Source organism: Danio rerio, chromosome 12, assembly GCF_049306965.1.
Source record: "Danio rerio strain Tuebingen ecotype United States chromosome 12, GRCz12tu, whole genome shotgun sequence".
NCBI classification, from domain to species: domain Eukaryota; kingdom Metazoa; phylum Chordata; class Actinopteri; order Cypriniformes; family Danionidae; genus Danio; species Danio rerio.
In genome coordinates, this window is record NC_133187.1 from 9,874,185 (window position 1) to 9,898,291 (window position 24,107).

The following is a 24,107-nucleotide window of genomic DNA, read 5'->3' on the forward strand; positions in this document are numbered from 1 at the left end:
AGATGGTTAGGACAACTCATTTTAACATAGAAAGGATCCATTTTATCATGCATCGCAGCATCGTGTGTAGATAAGGCATCCTTTATGTCACTAAAATTTCTGCTTTAGGTCAGTCAGTTAAATTATGACTTATCAATAATTCAATGTAACGCCCCATCAAAGGCCTTGAGTTCAATCTATACCGTGCGAATATTGATTTAAAACAGAATCTTTTCCCACTCCTATATACATTTGGTTCTGGTAAGAGGTTGTTCCTGGGGGCGATTGCACTCTGTTGATTCAACAGAGTCTGAAAACGCCAATAAGAAATAATTGTGGCTTCATGAACATGTTTGATTAGGATGTGATTGATTTGTTTTAGAGTGACTGCTGCTGACTGGTACATACTGAAAGGGTTTTTGTCCACGTGAGGGTTTGTTTGTCAATGTTCTGGGTCGAGTCACAAGAGGACGAGAGCCCATCAGAGATTTTGGCTTGTTTGTACAGGAAGGGCATTTGGATTATGTAGCTACCATATGAATCTGGGACTGTAACAGATTTCCCCAACGGGTAACTTTACGAGAACGGACAAAATGCAGCGCTTCAACGGTAAGAGCTAGAGAATATATTATATAACATGCTGTAGAGTGGAGTGTCTCTCAGTTAAGGTCAGATGTAAACCAAAGCAAGCAGCGGAGTCCCCAACAGTGACGTAGGAGGAGCTTCCACAAAACAATGCTGATTTTAAGCTTATACAATGGAATTCATGTTTTTTGAAAAGTCTTAGGGGAAATATATTCTGAGGATTTTTCATTTTTATTTCATCATGATCAGATGTTTTTGCTTGTAGTTACTAATTGCTGACAGATTCAAAAAGTCTGAGTTTTGAGAATTTTTTTTGAATGGATGCTCGTATGTTACGATTTCATTTTCTGGATACCAGGAATGTGTGAAACAGGATCTGCGTAAGTGAATGATGTTATTGTTGGGTTACTATTCTAATGTGAATGTAATCTGTTAAAGGAATAGTTCACAAGAAAATTAAAATCCTGTCATCATTTACTTATCCATCACTTCTTTATAACCTATTAGAGTTTTTACTGTTAAACATAAGAAAAGACATTTGAAGAATGCTGTATCCCATTGACTTCCATTGTAATTATTTTTCCTCCCATAGAGGTCGGTGGGTCAACGTAATTAGCATTATTCAAAATATCTTATTTTGTGTTCATTAGAAGAAAGAAACTTAAAAAGGTTTAAAACCACATAAGGGAGAATAAATGATGAACTAATTCTTATTTTTGGATGAACTATTCCTTTAAATAACACTTGTATGGGACAAACAACAACTCATGTAGCTCTTCTTGAAGGGGTGTTCATAAGACACCTTTAAAATCATGATGACATGATTATGACAATGCTTATATCATTGTCATTTGCTCAGTTATGTCATTCTAAATGGAAAGGTGACAATGTTTGACAGATCTTTGTCATAACAACCTGACATAAACAAATACATCATGACCTGTTTTTTATTTTTCATAACAACTGTACTAAAAACACAAACTTGTCATGAATCTGTCATAAAAATAAACATTATGAGTCCATTATAATTGTTTCATGAATTTTTTTCTGATCATTTTTTTAATGGAACAAAATTTGTCATTAAAATTTATTATTAAAAGTTTAATTACTCTGACAGATAATTATATTGCAATGTCATTATGATTTAATGACATTTTAATGGCATATTTAATTTGTTTCACAGTAGCTGAGGTCAAAAAATTATAATTAGAATTTATAAATAAAAAGACACTTATAATTTCATGACGTTTATAATGGTCTCTTGACAATTATGTTTATGACAGATTTATAACAAGTTATGTTGTCTTGGTAATATCAAGTTGCCGTAACAAAGAGAGGTTATGATACTTGGCTATGTCAGCTTGTCATTACAAAAACTTCCCCTTTGCATTTAAAATTTAAATCAGTTATTTAAAATAACTGAACGAATGACAGTAAGGGCTCTTATTTAAATATCTAGGCACAAAGTCTAAAGCTATTTTTAGCTATTTTATGGACAAAAAATAGGCTTTGCGCCCTAGCGCATGGTCTAACAGGATTGTGCTTGTTCACCTAATGAGTTATGGGTGTGTTTTGAGCAAAACGTGAAAATTAATGTTGTGCTGGTCTGAAAAAAGCAAGAAATCATCCCAAACACATCTTCCACCTTATTGTGGCAGGTGTATGATAGGAGCCATAATGACAGTTGTCATAAGCATTCATACAATCTCATTCACATTTACGAATTGTCATAATATGATTGTGAATGTTTAATGAAAGGGCTAAGCAGTGGCACGGTAGGTAGTGCTGTCGCCTCAAAGCAAAAAGGTCGTTGGGTCGTTGGTTCGAACCTCGGCTCAGTTGGAGTTTCTGTGTGGAGTTTGCATGTTCTCCCTGCGTTCGCGTGGGTTTCCTCCAGGTGCTCCAGTTTCCCCCACAGTCCAATGACATTTGGTACAGGTAAATTGGGTAGGCTAAATTGTCCGTAGTGTATGAGTGTGTGTGAATGTGTGTTTGGATGTTTCCCAGAGATGGGTTGCGGCTGGAAGGGCATTCGCTGCGTAAAAACTTGCTGTATAAGTTGGCGGTTCATTCCGCTGTTGCGACCCCGGATTAATAAAGGGACTAAGCCGACAAGAAAATGAATGAATAGTATTATCTTTCAATTTCTAAACATGTTTGGTGACTAAAATATTATTTAAATATAAATATCTATGTATAATAAATCAGTTTTGTTCAAATGCACCAAAATACATTGCCTATATTCACTGAGAAACATAAAAATATTAATTTTCAAAATGAGGTCTGCTCAATTATGCTGAGCACTGTATGCATTATAATCCACTAAATTTTACTTTAATCAAAAAGGCTTGAAGAGCAGTTTGAGGAACTCCAGAACTTCCAGCTCTGAGCGGATGAAAGCTTTAAACAGGTTCCATTCATTCCGTCTAAACCTGCGTCGACCCAGAAGATCCAACCCCTCCACAGCACACTCCAATATTGAGCTGGTTACCCCGAAAGTGAAGGAACGCACACAGAATGTGACAGAGAAGGTCACACAGGTAAGATGCAACTTTAAGCTTTCCTTGTTTCATGAAGGCTTGAATATACAGAGACAGATTATATTCATGTTAATGTTGAGTATTTAAAGTGTGTGTGAAATCAAAACTTACAGTGTTTGTTTTACTGGTGCGCATTGTTATTTTTAGGTGAACAATTAATCAGTGCAAGTTAATACACTGCAAACAAAATAAAATTAATCTTTAAAGCCTATCCATCCGTGTTTGGAGTGGTGGTCTTTCTCTGCACAATATCAAATAGGTCACTTGCTCTAGTTTACTCACGGGATGTTTTTTCCTTCAGTTTAATTACTTCAGTTCATGATTGAGGTGAATATAATGCTTTATCCCCACACGTTCCACATCAATTCCATCGTGCAACGATAACTTGCCTCAATTGTCATGCTTGCATTGACTTTGTGTGTAGTTTGATTGTTTGAATAGTTAATTAGGCATTTGGTGTAAACCCAGAATAATGGACCATTTTCACAAGACTGTGAAGATGCATTTAAGGATCATCAGCATCTTATAACATTGAAAGTTTTTAATAATTTGATTTTTTTTAAAACATATGAACATTTTTTATCAATCTTTTTCAATTTTTTTTTTCACATCGATAATTTACAGAATCAATTCAGTATACATATAAACATTCTTTTCTAACCACCCTCCACCCCCTTCCCACCCACACAAGACAGAACACTTAAATAGATATACTTGTAAGACATCGGGCTAATGTGTAAAGAGAACATAAACAATAAACAAACAATAATGACAAATCAAGGATTAAAGCAATGAAGTGTTAATGTAACATCCAAATTATTCATGAATTCAATAAATTTACATTGAAGATGTGTATACAAGTGAAGATAAGTACACTTATCTGCCACTTTATTAGGTACACTTTACTAGCACCGGGTAGGACCCTCGTTTTGGACCCTCATCCTTTGTGCCATAGATTCAAGAAGGTACTGGAAATACTCCTTAGAGATTTTGCTCAGTATTGACATGATAGCATCACGCAGTTGTAAATCTCCCGTTCTAACACATTCCAATGGTCTTGACCATGTCTACATTAAGTTTCTGCCGTGTGATGTGGTTGATTAGAAATTTGCGTAAATGAGATGTTATAACTAATACAGTGGCCAGTGAGTGAATTTATTCATGTAATACATCATCTTTGCATCAAACTACAAAAAACGAATTACCACTTATGCGAGGTGATTCTATGCAGCATCTATGAACCAGACAGTAAATTTCGGGTTGTTCTCTCTTCTAGATGACATCATCAGTCTCACACAATTTTTCTCCTTTATCTGAAAGTCTTGATATCACCATCGCAAAGCTTTTATTTTATTATTTCAGCAAATAGGATTGTAAAAGCATTAGTTGTTGTACTCTGCCATTCACTGCGCTGTAGGTCTACCCAACTGTGACGACTTTCGCTACTGAGAAACCCTGAAATGTGTAAAGGGTCCATTGAACTTGAGCAAAACATTTGTGGGAGGGAAAAAACATCTTGTTAGTAAACTAGAACGAGCTTCATGTTTAGTGTGAATCCAGCATTAGTTTACTACGAAGAAATAATGCTCACCAAGAACGCTCCGCCCCCTACTCAATATTCCATACTGAAATAAAAGTCTCAGCAACTTCCAGCTCAAGGAGACTTTAAAAACTTGCGCACAAAACATCCAGCTAATTTTCTGACGAACAAAATCTTCTTGATCTCAAAATTTCAGCACATTTTTATCATGATGTGCTTTTGATAGTTGATGTTGGGAAAAGAATGACGTCTGAAACATAGCTGTGACTGGCACGTGGAAAATAATGTGGCCGAAAAACACTTGTGGAAAGATCGTTAGGACAGAGACATGAACCCTCAGTGCAAAATAAAATGGCTATTTGCCATGACAGAAATCCATAACTACTGTGGCCCCTGGTCCAAAACTGTAGACACAGGTCATTGTTGAACTGCTCACAGTCTCACACCAGAAATGATTTGAATGGTTATTTAGCTAAACCTTCATATGTCAGTCTATTCAGAACAGTTTTCCCTAATCTGTGTGGCATATATTTGCTCACAGTCAAGCTTTTATACACATCCGCTAAAAACAGAAAACATCACATGATCTTAATATTGAGCTCTGTCATGTCAATGTAGTTCATGTCACTTCAGTTCATTTCGGTTTATTTTCAGTGGCCCCTCCAGGATATGGGGCAGCCAGAGAGACACAGAAATATCCGGTGATGATTTCATAAAAGTATAACAACAGTGTTCTCTTACCAGTCTCATATTCTTTTTGTCAATTGGCAGAAAAAAAGTGTAACACTTTATAATCAATACATTATGAATCATTTATTAAGCATTAGCATATAGTTAAATCATTATTTGTTAAGCATTAACTTAACCAATTTTAACAAGTTTGTCTAGAATACAGCATTTGTAACTGCAGTTATAAATTGCTTACTAACATTTATTAATGTAGAGTTGATGCTTAACAAATAATGAATTCGCTATGCTAATGCTTAGTAAATGATTCACAGTGCGTAATTTTGGTAAAGGGTTACCAAAATGAATTACAATATTAGACAGGTTTTGTGGTCAGGGGTCACATATAAATATTTATGTTTCCTTTTCATATACTGTATAGACAAGCATGTGTGTATTCATTTTGTTTGGTAATTGGGAGACAAAACTGCATCTACAATACCTGACAAAAGTCTTGTCGCCAATCCAAGTTTTAGGAACAACAAATAATAACTTGACTTCTAGTTGATCATTTGGTATCAGAAATGGCTTATATGAAAGCCAAAGGCTTCTAGATTACGCTTATTTTACCAAAATGAAAAATATCATGCTTGATTTTGAATGATTTAATTAGGACAGTAAGGTCTGACTTTGCTTTGACAAAAGTCATGTCACTTAACAGAAATAATGTATAGTATAGAATATAAAGTCATGGTGCAGTGGGAAAAGATTTAATATTGTGTTTGACTCCCATGAGCTTGGAGGACTGCATCTATACATCTCTGCAATGACTCAAATCACTTATTAATAAAGTCATCTGAAATGGCAAAGAAGCGTTCTTGCAGGACTCTCAAAGTTCATCAAGAGTTTTTGGATTACTCTTGCCTCCTCCTTCATCTTACCCCAGACATGCTCAATAATGTTCATGTCTGGAGGCTGGGCTGGCCAATCCTGGAGCACCTTGACCTTCTTTGCTTTCAGGAACTTTTATGTAGAGGCTGAAGTATGAGAGAGCGCTATCCTGCTGAAGAATTTGCCCTCTCCTGTGGTTTATAATGAAATGGGCAGCACAAATGTCTTGATACCTCAGACTGTTGATGTTGCCATCCACTCTGTGCAGTTCTCTTGCACGTCCCTGTACTGAATGTAACCCCAAACCATGATTTTTTTACCAGTATATAACTCTGAAGGCATTATGACCTTTTGTTGCTTATTAGCAAACAAAAGGAAAAACTTCACTGTTAGTATATCAGGGCATTGAATCTTAATCAGCAGCTTGTACATTACAGTACATGTTTAAGAACAAACAAGCCATACATTTTTGGCTGTAGTTCACTTAACAGCCACCGCTGTCATTATAACAATACTTTTGAATTCTATAACTACCCATACCTAAAATTAATCTTTTCCACACACAGGTACTGTCTTTAGGTGCTGATGTCTTGCCTGAGTACAAGCTCCAGGCTCCAGACGTCCACAAGTGGATAATGTTGCACTACAGTCCGTTCAAAGCCATATGGGACTGGGTCATCCTCCTGCTAGTGCTCTACACTGCTGTCTTCACTCCCTTTTCAGCTGCTTTCCTCCTCAATGAACTCGAGGATGAGAGGAGACAGACCTGCGGGTACACCTGTAACCCTTTAAACGTGGTTGACGTGATAGTGGACGTTCTGTTCATCGCAGACATCGTGATTACCTTCAGGACGACGTACGTGAATCACAATGATGAGGTGGTGACCCATCCCAAGCGCATCGCTATACATTATATCAAAGGCTGGTTTTTCATCGACATGGTGGCTGCAATTCCTTTTGATCTGCTCATCTTCAGGTCTGGATCAGATGAGGTATAGTTTTAAATTCCTTTTATTTTGTGATTCCCAACATGTTAGTGATGTTTGGATCAGCAAGAGAACCTTGCTCTTTCATCACCAGTTGCAGATATGACAAGTGTTGCTAAAATAAGCATGGCAAGCTCCGAAAACACAACAGTTACTGCAGATTCAGAGAGTTTACCATCATTCTCTTTGAGTTAAAGGAACAATATATATATATATATATATATATATATATATATATATATATATATATATATATATATATATATATATATATATTATTTTTTTATTATTTTTTTTTTTTATTAAAATATCCCAAAAAACTGTATAAAAGTGTAATATACAGAGGGTAAAACAAGTACTGAACACATCACAATTTTTCCTCACAAAACATATTTCTTAAGGAGCTGTTGACTTACAGCTAAATGTCACTAAATGTTGTTAACAACCAAAGTAATCCACCTACAAAGAAAAAAAACAAATTAGTTTAGAAATGAAGTTATGTGTAGTAAAACGAAATGACAGAAAACTATCGAACACATGAAGAAAGAGAGGTCTAAAAAGGCATGGAAAGCCCAGACAGCAGCTGAAAACTCTCAGTTGTTAGAAAGCAACCCTCGTCAGACATCAGTGTATATAAATATTAGCGCTTATAAATTCATTATTACCAGATGATGAAGATAAAAACAGTGTGGACATTTCAGCAAGACAATACATTTTTATCCACCTATTTTTGTGTGCATTTTGTATATGTGCATGAAAAAATGGTTGATGAAAACACCAAGATGGGCATAAGTTTTGAAAATGCGCACACAAAAAAAACGTTTGTTTTGTTGTGTTGGCAGGTGTCTGTGTTTGTGTGTGTGTGTCTGTCTCTCTCCCTCTCTTTTCATCTGCAAGCCCCGCCCTAGTTATGCAGATGACATCGCCTGGGATTGGATGGAGTCACCCAAGGTGTCCTTTAAAAATGGAAACACGGGCGTGGGGCTAGAGAGAGAGTTTTGGTTGGCGTGTTGTTTTTGAGTTTGGTGTGCTATAAAAAAAACTATTCTTGTTGCTAAGTGTTGATTGTGTTTCCCCTGTTGGTGTGTAAGTTTTGACTCATTTTTGTATATCCATCTGTGTTTCCCCCTCCTGTTATTTCGTTTTTGGATTATTTGTTTGTTGATATTGTAAATATTAAATTTTGTACACGGTAAGAGGCAGTAGGGGTTGATTACGCCACACTTTACTTTATGTAAATATTTTCTCCTGTTTTTGCTCAGTCAGGGAGGTAGGGCTGGATTTTGTATTTTTATTTCTGTTATTTTAAGTTTAGTTAGTTTCATTTAGTTAGAGTGTACTTTTTGTTTATTATTTGTCCGTGGGTCCACTCCGAGGTAGTTGGCTTCATGTTTTTGGGTGATAAAAAAGAAAAACACAAAAAAAGACAAATAAAGAGACCCAACACCAAAGGGTCATAAAAGTGAATTTTATTTGTCTTTTATGTTGAGGCCTTGTCCCTAGACCAGGGTCGTAACAGTTTTTTGAAAAAGAAACGATGCAAAACTGCGATGGAAACACTTTTATTGTAGAAATTCCCATCCACATTAAAAAAAGTCATGTGATTTTGTTACAAGAGATCATGTGATGATAAAAAAGGACAAACCAGCAGGCTGAACACACTGTAAAACTTCTGAAATGTTGTTTTGGTCATTCTAAAATGCCTTAACCATTTCAGTATTAGTGTTATTAAATTATTAATTACCTCCAAAGTCAAGAGCGTCTGTGCGCCACGTCTCACGTCTTTAAATGCCACTGCACATTCACTTTGTTCTAGGACTGCCTTCTAAGATGCAATAATTTATTAAATAAAGAAAAGATTGATGCAGCTTCTCTTATTGCAGCAAATTTTGTTTTTATTGTTAATATTTGGCACCACTTAATCAGGAAGTGACGATTTTGTTCTCTTTGACTCATTGAATGAAAACACTGCTTTATGCGCGCTCCTTTTATGCGATAATCCAGTTTTGCGCATAAAGGTAATTCACATTTTTGAATGGAAACATAGCTAATAATCATGAACACTGCTATAAAAACTCTCAACTAGTTTTCAGAAAAGAAAATAAAGCTGCTATAATGGCCCAGCCAATCTTCTTGCCTGAATTGAGTAGAAAATAGAAACTAAAGAACAGAGTAGATTGAAGAGACCACAGAACTAGCAAGAGTTTTACACTCTGTTGAAGTCCGAGCAATGGATGTGACTTCATTTTCTATACAAGTTGTGTCTTGAAGCTAACATCACCAAAAAAGCCTTATAGTATTTATTGTATTTATTTCAGTAGTTTCTCCTTGTGTCGTTCCATGTTTTATTTGTATGTTTGTATTTTTATTTTATTTATTTTTTTACAAAATCTGGTACAATTTCATGACAACAGCCCCTTTAGAAATGTATTAACTAGGAAAAAACTTGAGGTGTTCAATAATTATATTCTAATAAAAATGATACTAAATGTTTCAAGGACTGCTCAAATCTTGAAAAAACGCCATTTTAACTAATGAAATGCATTTGGGCCTGTGTTTTTGGTGTTTTTATAAGCGTTTTTACACTCATAGTGACAGTATTGCAATTATGTGTAAGTCTCTGAGTTGTGTCTTCTCATTGGATGCTGAATTTTTAATGCATCGTTAATTATTTTGGCCTGCCATTTCAGACATTCGCTTAATGTTTATCATACATTCATTTTCCTTCGGCTTAGTGCCTTAATTCATCAGGGATCGCCACAGCGGAATGAACCGTCAACTTATTCAGCATATGTTTTACACAGTAGATGCCCTTCCAGCTTCAATCTAGTACTGGGAAACATCCATACACACTTATTCACACTCATACACTACGGCCAATTTAGTTCACCTACACCGCATGTCTTTGCACTGTGGGGTGAGTGAAACCAAAGCACCTGGAGGAAACCCACGCCAACAAACTCCACACAGAAATGCCAACTGACCCAGCTGGGACTCGAACCAGCGACCTTCTTGCTTTGAGGGGACATTGCTAACCACTTAGCCACCGTGGCGCCCATTTAATGTTTACATTAAATATTGCAAAATAGTCTGCGCCAGTAGCCTAGTGGTTAAAGGTTAAATGCGCTGACATATACAGTAGTACCATGGTGCTTACGGTGACCTGAGTTCGATTCCCATGAGGTCCTTTGCCGACCCTTCCCCTCTCTCGTCTCCCAACACTTTCCTGTCTGTAACCTCCACTATCCTATACAAATTAAAGGTAAACTTGTTTGTATTTGTCTAATACAATGTTTAAAATATCTTTTAAAAATATTATGGCAAGTAGGTCGCTGGTTTGAGTTTTGGCTGGACCATTTGCATTTCTGTGTGGAGTTTGCATGTTCTTGCCATGTTCGCGTGGGTTTTCTTTGGGTGCTCTGGAGTTCAAATACATGCGCTATAGGTGAATTGAATAAGCTTAATTGGCCATAGTGTATGTGTGTGAATGAGTGTGTATGGATTATTCCCAGTACTGGGTTGCAGTTGGAAGGGCATCCGCTGCAAAAAACAAATGCTGGATAAGTTGGTGGTTCATTCCACTGTGGTGACACCTGATGAATAAGGGACTAAGGCGAAGGAAAATTAATGAATGAATGAAATTGGCTATAGTGCATGTGTGTAAAATAAGTGTGTATGGATGTTTCCCAGTACTAAGTTGCATCTGGAAGGGCATCCACTGTGTAAAGCGTGCTGGATAAGTGAAAAATGAAAATGAATGAATAAAATCATTATATGATAATGAACCCTGTATGAAACTAACTATTATTAATTTTTGCAGACAACAGCCACTCTGATTGGCTTGCTGAAGACAGCCCGTCTGCTCCGGTTGGTCCGTGTAGCCAGAAAATTAGATCGATATTCAGAGTATGGAGCTGCAGTCCTTTTCTTGCTCATGTGCACCTTCGGGCTGATCGCTCATTGGTTGGCATGTATCTGGTATGCCATTGGCCATGTGGAGAGGCCATACATGAAAACAGGCTGGCTGGATAACCTGGCCGATCAACTAGGGAAACGTTACAACGACAGCGATGCTAGCTCAGGACCCTCCATTCAGGATAAATACATCACTGCGCTCTATTTCACCTTCAGCAGTCTGACCAGCGTGGGCTTTGGGAACGTCTCTCCAAACACCAACTCTGAGAAAATGTTTTCTATCTGCGTCATGTTCATCGGCTGTAAGTAACTACATAAAATTCTTTTATGTAGTCAGTTTTACGCTGACATATGCCAGTTGTAAGAGCAACAAATAATAACTTGACTTCTAGTTGCTCATTTTGAAAAGTGGCAAAAGGTAGATTTTTTTGATGAATCATCTGTTGAACTGCATCCCAATCATCACAAATACTGCCGAAGTCCTACTGGAACCCGCATGGACCTAAGATTCTCACTGAAATCAGTCAAGTTTGGTGAAGGAAAAATCATGGTTTGGGGTTACATTTAGTATGGGGGCATGTGAGAGATCTGCAGAGGGGATGGCAACATCAACAGCCTGAAGTATCAAGACATTTGTGTCGGTCATTACATTACAAACCACAGCAGAGGGCAAATTCTTCAGCAGGATAGCACTCCTCATACTTCAGCCTCCACATCAAAGTTCCTGAAAGCAAAGAAGATCAAGGTGCTTCAGAATTGGCCAGCCCTGTCACCAGACATGAACAATATTGAGCATATCTGGGGTAAGATGAAGGAGGAGGCACTGAAATGGAATCCAAAGAATCTTGATGAACTCTGGGAGTCGTGCAAGAAAGCTTCCTTTGCCATTCCAGACGACTTTATTAATAAGTTATTTGAGTCATTGCAGAGATGTATCGATTAAATAATTAAAAATCAAGGCATGATCATATTTTATTTGAGTAAAACTGTAAACGTTAGCATAATCGAGAGGCCTTTGCCTTTTATAATAGCCACTTCTGATACCCCATAATCAACTAGAAGTCAAGTTATTATTTGTTATTCCTAAAACTATAGGCGACAGGATTTTTGTCATTTATTGTAGCATTTAGACATAAAAGGGCCTACGAATGTTATGTTGTTAGGCCTCATTTTTAAAAAGTATCAGATCTTTATTGACATCTACAGTATGGTTCAATGAAGCAATATTGGGAAAATTACTCTGAAGCTGTAGCTTGATAACTACAAGCTACTCATCAGGTAAAGTAGCTAAGCTACTGTCAAAATACACTCCTAAAATGTAGCTAACTACACAAAGTTATTTCCTAAAAATAGCTTGCCACACTAGTAAAAAATACTTTCTTATAGTAGCTAATTACATTAAAGCTACTTGCTCAAAATGACATATAATACAAAAAAATTCAATTCAATTCAATTAAAGTACAATATTTGGTATTACAATTACAATTACAATTAATACAATTGCGTTAAACCTTAATATTATAATTTACATAGTTTTCACTTTTTAAGAGTCAAAGTACAAAACTGCAACAAATGTAGCATTGCAATTACAAAATAATAAAATAAAAATCCTGACATGGCTACATTTTGATGATGTTTAATTTAAGCCCTCAAACTAAGCTTGAATACTCCACAGAGGAATATAGTGCTATTTTGAACTTTGACCATGGTCAAACCAGCTCTTGCAAAACACAATAAAATAAATAGGTTTCATAGAGCAGTGCTTTCTGCATCTGGTGTAAAAGACACACTCATTTGATGTTCATTTTAATGTTCTAAAAACAATATGTGTTTACTGCTGGAGGTGGAGTAAAACCAGTATGCTAAACATTGCTTGGTGGACAATGCGGAGCAGGATACATACTTTTTTCTCTTTCAGCCAAAAATACCATTTTTTTCCCAATACTTTTTGGCGGCTGACAGTTCAGTGCATCCCTATTATACTCAAATGGCCTTCACAGTCACTAGAACTCAATACAACAGAGAACCTTTGGGATGTGCTGGAACAGGAAAGTCACATCAGCCAACAAATCTACAGTAACTACATGATGCTGCGTGATGTCTGTATGGACAAACATTTCTATGGAAGGACCATTTATTGATTCTATCTCATTTTCACTCCTAATTTCTTGGCTCAAGATGCTTTGATTGAAAAGCCCTGTGACTTATTTTAATGTCATTACATTTTATAGCAATTAAAATTTTCTGAACAAATTATAAAAATCATCAGCAACAGATATTGTGGAGGTTGATAAATCAAAGTGTTCTCCAATAATGCCTCAGTGAATCTAATGAGTTCACCAGAGAAGATTTGTGACTAAATCTCAGCAGCACTTTAGCATATGTAGATATATGTTTGTATATGTAGTCGATATGTACTTGAGTGTTTTAACAATCATGATCTGAGGTTAGTAGCATGTTTTAGTACAGTGCCATCTTGTGGTAAAAACAGTCATTTTGACTAAAATCACCTATATGAATGTCTTTTTTTTATAGTGGTAATTAAAACTGGAACAGTCTTGCCTTTGCTTACTTTTCCCACTAAATATTTTCCTCTTGTTTTTTTTTTTTTTTTTTTTTTGTCTTAGCTCTCATGTATGCCAGCATATTTGGGAATGTCTCAGCAATAATTCAGAGGCTTTATTCGGGAACAACTCGCTATCACACCCAGATGCTGCGGGTTAAAGAATTCATCCGCTTTCATCAGATACCTGGAGGTCTAAGGCAGAGACTGGAGGAGTATTTCCAACATGCCTGGTCCTACACTAATGGCATTGATATGAACGCTGTAAGTCATACAGACAAAGCTATATTGTTGTATACACTACCGGTCAAAATTTTAGGGTCAGTTTCATTTTTTTCATGTTTTAATTATTTTTTTTTTTTAGAAATGTATTCTGGTTATGTAGGCAACATTTATTAAATGTAAAAAAAAAATAAGTAACTGCTTTCTTACTGAATGTACTTTCAAATGAAAACATTACTTCAGTCAATATTGCTTTTATTATTATTACCATTAATAATAGTAATAATAATAATCAATATTAGAGAGATATTTAAAGGATCATGTGACTCTGAAGACTGGAGTAATGAAGCTGAAAATTCATAATTAAAATCACTGGAATAAATTATTAAATTAAATGATAAACTAGGGCGAGGCAGTGGCGCAGTAGGTAATGCTGTCGCCTCACAGCCAGAAGGTCACTGGGTCGCTGAACCTCGGCTCAGTTGGCGTTTCTGTGTGGAGTTTGCATGTTCTCCCTGCCTTCACGTGGGTTTCCTCCGGGTGCTCCGGTTTCCCCCACAGTCCAAAGACATGGGGTACAGGTGAATTGGGTAGGCTAAATTGTCCTTAGTGTATGAGTGTGTGTATGAACGTGTGTGTGATGTTTCCCAGAAATGGGTTGCGGCTGGAAGGGCATCCGCTGCGTAAAAATTTGCTTGATAAGTTGGCGGTTCATTCCGCTGTGGCGACCCCGGATTAATAAAGGGACTAAGCCGACAAGAAAATGAATGAAATTATAAACTACTGTTGAACAGTTATTTTATAGAGCAATAAATTTCACAATTTGTTCTGTATTTTTAATTAAATAAATAAAGCCTTGGTGTGCTGCTTATTTAAAAAAATTAAAAATCCTACTGCCCCCAAACTTTTGATCGGTACTGAGATAAAATTGTGAAATAAACTTGTTCATGCTTCATATTTTCTAATTGTAGGTCCTGAAAGGGTTTCCAGAGTGTTTGCAAGCTGATATTTGCCTGCATCTGAATCGTAGTTTGCTGCAGAACTGTAAGGTGTTTCGTGGGGCGAGTAAAGCGTGTCTGAGAGCTCTCGCCGTCCGCTTCAGAAGCACTCACTCTCCTCCAGGAGACGCTCTTTACCATCAGGGTGACATGCTAAGAGCCCTTCACTTCATCTCCCGTGGCTCCATTCAAGTGTCCCAACATAACATTGTGCTGGCCATACTAGGTGAGATTGCTATCCCAGCTTTAGCAACTTTAGGCTTTAAAAATGTTCCCTTAATACTCCCTATATACAGTTAAAGTCAGAATTATTCACCCTCCTGTGATTTTTTTTTTTCCTTTTCAAACATTTTCCAAATAATGTTTAACAAAGCAAGGAATTGTTCACAGTATTTTCTTATAATATTTCAGAATTAAGATAATCTTTTTCATCCTGTGATTTTTAACAACCACAAAAGAGTCTCATCCCAAAGACGGTGCTCACAGTGGCGTAGCGCAAAATGCAGAGGCCCCCCTGCAGGGATCGCTAACGGGGCCCCCTGATGAGGGGGGGGGGATACGTCATACGTCAATTTGCATATCACTGGCGTCATCACGTTCTACCGTTTCTGTTTGTTTAACAGCCTATGGTTAATAAAGGGGTATTTATAATTGCACTACACTTTATATAAGCATGTTTATTTAACTAAATTTATTGCTGTTTGAATACAGTATGTCATTATAGATATGTAGTGAATGTGCAGTAATCTCTCATTTGTAATAAACTCAGACAAGTTCAGAAACTGTCACTAAAATATCTGTGATTGTGAACAAGAAAATAATAAACGGTCCAATTAAATTGTTAAAATAAAGTAGAAGTAGATCGGTTTGACTGTACAAGGGAAATATACCTTCACACTGCCTGTGCTAAATCATTTGTCGTCGGTACGCAGAGGGCTGATCTGCTCTCGGGCTGCAGGTGGGAGAGGCTGCTGTACGAGGACTGACTGGGCTGCCTGTCAGTGCTGTGAGGCGAGGGAGGGGCCGGCGGCATCACACGCAGCTCGTTGAGAAGAGTAGGGACAGTACAGTATGGACAAATGTCTAAAAAAATCTCCAATAACACACAAAAAAGTCGCTAGATTTGTCGCTAAGGGGGTCTGAAAAGTCGCTAAATCTAGTGACAAAGTCGCTAAGTTGGCAACATTGGTGGCAAGCAATCAGAATAAAGTAGTCCACCGCTTGAGAGGTGTTCAGAGAACACAGACGTGTGAACTTTGGTTCCGACCACAGTTGTTCCCAAGAGTTTGATTATTGCGTTCGTCGGTGGATTTTTAATTATTGAAAATCACGACGACGCGGGGCCCCCTAATCACGCGGGGCCCCCCCGCGGTGCGTGCCCTGCGGGCCCGTCCGCTACGCCACTGGGTGCTCACTTAGCAGTATAGAGTCCCTCTTCAATAGACTGGGGCGTTAGGACCCACAGAGACCACAGGTTGATACTAATACCACTTACAACTAGCTTTTCCATGTGGTCTCCCATTCAGGCACTGACCTTAGGTACTTCTTAGCTTCAGTGGGTGACCATGTGAGAGCTAGCTGCCGGCTATCATACTAGCAATGTGCTAATTCATCCAAAACATAATATCCTTGTGCTAATTCATGGTACAATGTTAAACATTCTAAAAATTATGTAAACAATGTTAAAGCATGCTAAAAATGAGACTGTAAGCATGTGAAAACATATCTATTCCCATGTTCAACTAGCAACATGTAAGTAAACATGCTAAAACATGTCAAAGGTTTGTTAGTTCATGCTGAACACATACTAGCAATGAGCTAAATCATGCTGTAAACAGAAACATTGAATTCTTGCTAACATTATAAATTTGCTGATTCGTGTTAGAAACATGATCGCAACATGTTAGATCACAATATAAACATCAGCAATGCCCTATATAATAATACACTCATTAAAAATGCTTACAATGCTAGTAAATTATTTGGCAACATTTAAACCTTAGCAAGTTTAAAAAAAAGTTTTAAATCATGCTGGAAACATACTGACAATGTTTTAAATCATTTTAGTAACATTTTAAGATATGTTACAAACATGTTAGCAATATGGTGTATCATGCTATGTATGTGCTAAATGTATGGTTAAATTATGCCAAAATTAGTCATTTAACTTAATCTGTTAATGCATGTGCTAATCTAATCTATCTATCTATCTATCTATCTATCTATCTATCTATCTATCTATCTATCTATCTATCTATCTATCTATCTATCTATCTATCTATCTATCTATCCATCTATCCATCTATCCATCCATCCATCCATCCATCCATCCATCCATCCATCCATCCATCTGTTTTGAATTCAAAACTTTACAAGTGTCAAACTACTTAAAAAACAAGCTTTTAAATTTTCTATCCATTCTTTCTGGTCAGCTCTTAGCTTGACATTTTTTTGTCTTTTCAAGATTGTTTTCTGAGTTCCATAATAAAAATGTCTTGTCCTGTTTCTCCTACAGGTAAGAATGATGTCTTTGGCGAGCCTGTAAACCTCTATGCAGAACCTGGTCACAGTAATGCTGATGTAACCGCACTGACCTACTGTGACCTTCATCGTATTAGAAGAGATGACCTTCTGGAGGTGCTGGACATGTACCCTGCTTTTGGCGAGAGCTTCTGGAGGAACCTGGAAATCACCTTTAACCTGCGAGATGTAGGAGATGTAATAATAGAAACACATTAGAAAAAGTTGGAGCAAATTCTCTGTACAGCTAATCACTGTTTTAACTGTTTTGTGGTCAGGTTGAACAGATGATGCCAAGTGAAAGTTTGGAGTGCAGCTACCAAGCAAGACACCGTCAAAACTTACTGGACAGACGCAACAGGCCCGGTGAGTATCAGACTCACAAAAAAAAACGTGCTCAGTTGCATTTCCCGGATTGTTAGAGAATTGTGAGTGCTCTGAATCGGACTCAGGCGCGGTTCAGATGGCCGGCCCTGGCCCGGATGGAAAAGAGGTGCCAGAGTTCACTTGGCAGTTCACTTGGGCACTTGTAGTTTGAGTGTAAAGCGCGTCTGAGCCCGAAACTGAAGATGAGACATGACCTTTAAAGGATAGTTTTTTATAGATTTATTGATCATTCTTAATTTTCGATGAACACAAACTATCGTAGTTTATTAAAGACGCAAAACCCTCAATGTGCATCAGCCTCACCTTCAGCAAACCTCTTAATTCCTGAAGAAATCTCCACTGTGCTGAGCGTTATCGCTCTTAAACTGAACAGCGCATCATCGATGACGTAAGTGTGCTCAGGCTCGAATGCAATGTGAGTGCTGGCTGTCGGGGGAGACAGGAGGGGTTACAAGTGTGCTTTGGCACAGTTCAAGGCTACTCTACATAGTGTGAGTACACCCTTAGATACTCATTAAGACTTCATTTTGAAGGGTTTCCAGAAGTTCATTTTCAAAGTACATAGTTTTACTTAAAGTCAAACTAATGCATGGTTTCTGCAGGGTTTAAAAAAAAATCATCAGGGCAGAATAATATCCAACTGCAGACCTGCAGACCAACACACGTTTCAGGACACACAATCCAGGCCACATGAACTAGGGAGGGGCGAACTGTCATATGGTTACGACAGATGTTAATGTTATTAACGTCTCTTTGGATCTCGTCATCAGTATATTTTCATATATATTGTTTATAAATAGTGTGCACAATAGTCAACAGTGTATACTATTTCAAAAACACGGCGATCAATATGCCATATGTGTGAATGGGGAACGTTATTTCCGATTGCCATTCATTTATAAATCTGGCAAATATCTGCAAAATATCATTCACATTTATAATTCACAAGTATAATTCACACTTAGTGACAATTTATGCACTCATTTTCTGCCAGATGTAAAAAAAAAAGTGCACCTATGATGCAAAATCATCTTTTGTAAGCTGACAGAACTATGTGTATGTATAGTGTGTCCACAGCCATATAAACACAAGTCGCTTTTTTCAAACTTACTAAGGTTAAGATAACATAACGTGACGTAGGGGTGCAGTTTTCCCCTCTCACCGAATTAACAAAAATGATACTGGTGGTTTCATGGCTGGTTCACTAACGTCACTTTAGAGCCAGTGTTTGAATAACTCTCTATAGCGTAATGTCTAAAGTTATGACGAACCGATTTTGCTCACTTTAAGGGCCCTATCATACACCTGGCGCAGTGTGGTGCAAGGCGTGACGCAGTAGTCTTGTGGTAGTTTAAGCTTGGCGCAAGAGTCGTTTTGAGGTGTTGCGCTACGCTGTTTAAATTGCAAATGCATTAGCGCTCATTTTTGCCCTCATAGGCGTTCTAGTCTAAAAAGGAAGGCATTCTGAGGCGCATTGCTGGTGCGTTGCTATTTTGAGGAACTATAATAGATTTTTCATTAGACCAAAACTAACCCGGTCTAAACTCCGGCGCAGAGTTGCGCCTCGCTTACGCACTGCTTAATACGCACAAGAGAGCAATAGGCAAATATCTTTACATATGAAAAAATGTAAATATTAAGGATATATATAGGATATAATAAGAATAGATATAGGATATAAATATAAAGGATTAAAATATTACAAAACATATTATGTTCTAGCCTACATAAATATGTAAAACCACTGCTTTTATGTCTCATCTCGGGAGGCTTTTTCAGTTCATTCATAACGATTTGCTTTTGTATAATGTTATTATTATTAGCAGTATTATTTATTATATCCATATTTATATGTTTTTTTTATTAAAAACAAGCTTAGATTTGCCCACCTGCAGGTTTTAGACCATATGGGGCACAGCATGTGTTTTAGGATATAACTCAGGTTTTTGAGCACATTTTGCTATTATTATTCATTTATTCGTTTGCTGGAAATTAGAACTGAATTTAGAAATAGTTTTGAAACGAATATTTGTGCTTAACAAACAAAATTAATTATTTATAGACTAATTGATGTCTGTGCATAAAGGTTTCCCTATCCAAGAGAGAAAGTGAAAGTAGATCCATTATCTCTCATTCTCACGCAGTAGATGCTCTGTTTAACAGTTTTTTGTTAATAAACTGTTAACTGTTAACTGTTTGCTTGTGAAATGCTCATTTTTTCCACTAAGACTTACTTTGCGTCCTGTAAATAGCGAATGTGCTCTTGGCGCGACGCAGCTGACTCTTAAAGGGAATGGGAGATGAGACTGTAATTGGTTTATTCTCAAAACACACCTATAACTCATTAAGAAAATAAACTCAATCCTTTTAGACCATGCGTCGAAGCGCAAGGCAGATTTCCCGTCATTAAATTAGCAAAAACGCGTCCTGACACGCCCTGAAAGCATTTGCGCCCTGCGTTTTGCGCTTTGCGCATGGACCGTCATAATAGAGCCCTAAGATTTTAAGGCTTAACGTGACATGAAATGCCATCCATCTACAGAGATATCTTCTTACAGTTTTACAGTCTAAAGTATTTCTCTGTTACAATCGGGAAATCACAATAATTATCCCCGAAAAATGCAACGCAATCACTACCAGACTGCTGTTGTGTTTGCGATAAGGAACTCTAAACAAATGCAGACTTTGCTTCTTTCTGTTTGCCAACACAACACACATTCCTGAAATGCGAGCATTACATTACATTTTTCCCCACCATGTGTTTATAAAATAAGCATTTATTTTACCCCAGTATATTCAATGGAGCTTCTGCGCTAGCCTGCCGATTCTGACTGGCGCGTGCGAGTAAACAGCTTTTTGTGATGTTTTACACTTGGGCAACTAAATAAATGCCAAAGTCTATTTAACTGATTGTATCTTAATTACATTACAACATCGATGCTGTGAAAGGAATCGAATAAAATGGAAAAAAACTCACAATAACAGGTCACCGGAAGTTTATCAGTACGGGAAAAACACTAGCTCGGCATATACCCTATAACATTGTAGAGAGCCAGGATAAGATGCAGCAGGTTAGGGCGGGCGTAAAGGCTTATTAGCGGTTCTTTCACCATCTTGTGGATAAAAATGTTGACCGTCTTTGGTCTACAAAGACAAACTCTCTCAGAAATTGTAAATATTTCAAAATAGACACTATTCTTACAAATAAACTGCATAGTTGCAGTCTAAACAACTACATTCTCCACTATAAAAGCCTCACAAGTACATTTTGTTGGTTAATGGCTGGTTTCATGGCTCTTTAAAGCCACAGGCTACAAAACAGCTAAATTGTCCTCAAACGCCAAAACAGGCAGATTCTACATTATATAATAAATAATCTGATGGGTATTTTGGGCTGAAACGTTACAGACACATTCTGGAGACACCAAAATATTATCTCATATCTTGTAAAAGGGGTAAAATAAGTGCCCTTTAAAAAAAAAAAAAAAAGCGTATGAATAAAAATGTAGTACAGTATTCAGTAACTTTTTTTGGGGGGTGCTGCAGATGGCATGGACCAGAATGACTCGTCTCGGCTGTGTTCTGCTCTGGGTCTTCATCATCATCATCATCATCATCATCATCATCCTGCAGCCGCTCACATGCATTGGGAGGATCTGTGCAGCTACTCCACACAGCAGTCCAGTGAAAACCTCAGCCACTGTGAGCTGTGCACCTCTGACACAGAACATCTGGACTACCCTTCACCTGCTGGCAGACTCATTCCACCCAGCGCCTCCGGGGTCAGCAGAGAGATCGGTGTGGAAATGGGCTATATGGGTGAGTATACAGTACTTGGTATGGGGTGGAAGAAAAATCAATGTATTCTGGATCAATTCTGAAAAGTTCTTAATCGAATAATGCAGGTTTAAAAAAGTAGTGCCAGAAAACCATTTAATAACCTAAGAAGGCATTTAGGTGCCACCACAACCTCCTCTGTCATCATTAGGGAAGCCAAAATGCTTTCATTCATGCGATTTGAGATTTAAATGATGCGGGAGGTGATCTCTCTGTGATCGTTATTAATTTAGGATTAATCTACAAGTAAAAAAAATAAGATAATTAATCTGTGGGTCACGTGCATTGCGAGCCATGCGTTGTGATTCGTTATATCTCTAAATAGGTGCCCATGCTACAGATTTCACTTAATTTGGACAGATGGATCATTACAGGCACAGTGCTTCTGATCTGATTTGTGGCCACATTTATAACGCAACCAAAAGCGAAATCTCATCATAAATGAAAAACTGGCACACTCTTTTCTTCTTTTTTTTTTTAAGAAAATGAATATGATTTAGATATTTAGTATGTTTGTTTTTCATAGTTGATCCTTGTAGTTGGCTTTTTTACATTCAGAGCTGGTTCATTCTGAATAATTCTTTAATTAAATAAATGATTTTAAAGATTTTAATTAATAAATAAAAGTTTAGATACTGGCGACGCAGTAGGTAGTGCTGTCGCCGCACAGTAAGAAGGTCGCTGGGTCGCTGGTTCGATCCTTGGCTCAGTTGGCGTTTCTGTGTGGAGTTTGCATGTTCTCCGTGCGTTCGCGTGAGTTTCCTCCGCGTGCTCCGGGGGTACAGGTGAATTGGGTAGGATAAATTGTCCGTAGTGTATGAGTGTGTGTGTGAATGTGTGTGTGGATGTTTCCCAGAGATGGGTTGCAGCTGGAAGGGCATCCACTGCATAAAAAATGTGCTGGATGGGTTGGCGGTTCATTCCGCTGTGGTGACCCAAGATTAATAAAGGGACTAAGCCGACAAGAAAATGAATGAATGAATGAGTGAAGTTTAGAAACTCTAATTCTGGTTAAAATGTAAAGATGTAAAAAGACATATCACAGATGAATAGGAAAAAATGTAAGTTAAGAATTGTTTTAGATCGTGACCTCCAGAAACAGAATAGACCCTTTTCACAATGACATCACTTCACTTCCGCCTTTCTGGAACGCAGTGTAATGGTAGTTCTGTTTTATCTTTGAATGGGTGGCTTACTTCTCGGGAAAACTTACAGCTGTAAATATTAGCATTGCACGTTGTGTTTAAAGATTATTAAATTATTGGACGTGTCTAAATGTTTCTCTTTCAATAGTGAACTGCTTTCTGAGTTTGATTATGTTTACGTTACTAAGAATAGGACTAAACTATTGTTTTGTACATACTTACAACCTTTTCATTTATCAATTCAGTTTATTTACTCAATAAATAATTTATCTTTACTTTGATGCTGCTATGAATATGAATATACATTTTTTATTATAAATTACACTCCCCGTCTACTTTGTTAGGTACACCTTTTGCCTTTAGAACTGCCTTAATCCTTCATGGCACAGATTCAACAAGATATTGGAAATATTCCTCAGAGATTTTGGTCCATGCTGACATGATAGCATCATGCAGTTGCTGCAGATTTGTCGGCTGCACATCCATGATGCGAATCTGCCTTTGAGTTACTGTTGCCTTTCTATCAGCACAAACCAGTCTGGCCATTCTCCTCTAACCTCTGGCATCAACAAGGCATTTTGCGCCCACAGAACTGCTGCTTACTGGATATTTTTTCAGGCCATTCTCTGTAAACCCTACAGATGGTTGTGTGTGAAAATCTAGTAGATCAGCAGTTTCTGAAATACTCAAACCAGCCCGTCTGGCACCAACAACAATCCCACATTCAAAGTCACTTAAATCACCTTTCTTTCCCCTTTCTGATGCTCAGTTTGAACTGCAGCAGATCGTCTTGACCATGTCTACATGTCTAAATCCATTGATTTTCTGCGATCTGATTGGCTGATTAGAAATTTGCGTTAACCAGCTGTTGGACAGGTGTCCTAATAAAGTGGCCTGTAAGTATATGTGTAAAAGTTCCAGCATGAATAAAATTCTTTATTAAATCTTCTCATATTACCTAATAAGTATGTCATCTATAGATGCAATCAGTTTTATTATTAATTATTAACTGATCCATTAATGGTTTGCTCACAGTGCCATCACCTACTGGGCGCTTTTACTTTAATATCTGTACTACCTTTTAAATAATTCATTCATTCATTACCTTTTTGGCTTAGTCCCTTTATTATTCAGGGGTCGCCACAGCGCAATGAACCACCAACTTATCCAGCACATAAGAACCAACCCTTTTGCTGTAAGGCGATCGTTCTACCCACTGCGCCACCGTGACGCCCCTCTGAATTAATACTAATTTACAAATAATTTCATAGTTTAAAACTGAATTAAAATGCATTCTTGTAAACTGTCTTCTTAGGGTTAATCATACAATTGT

General features: G+C 37.4%; 1 protein-coding gene across 6 annotated transcripts in view; it reads left to right on the forward strand.

The window, feature by feature from the left end:
- Positions 1–443: 443 nt before the first annotated feature.
- Positions 444–24,107, forward strand: part of kcnh6b (potassium voltage-gated channel, subfamily H (eag-related), member 6b) — a 33,066-nt gene continuing 9,402 nt past the window's right edge. For 2 of the 6 annotated variants that reach the window (XR_012387847.1, XM_073918251.1), the window contains exons 1-9: positions 598–944; positions 2,911–3,104; positions 6,768–7,193; positions 11,008–11,404; positions 13,730–13,929; positions 14,859–15,111; positions 17,401–17,594; positions 17,684–17,771; positions 21,339–21,611. Coding sequence is in view for 4 of the 6 variants with exons in the window: in XM_073918251.1 (XP_073774352.1) it covers positions 2,958–3,104; positions 6,768–7,193; positions 11,008–11,404; positions 13,730–13,929; positions 14,859–15,111; positions 17,401–17,594; positions 17,684–17,771; positions 21,339–21,611 (1,978 nt within the window). In the remaining 2 variants the exon portion in view is untranslated. The other 4 variants (XM_073918250.1, XR_012387846.1, XM_021472507.3 and 1 more) reach the window with 4 other exon arrangements.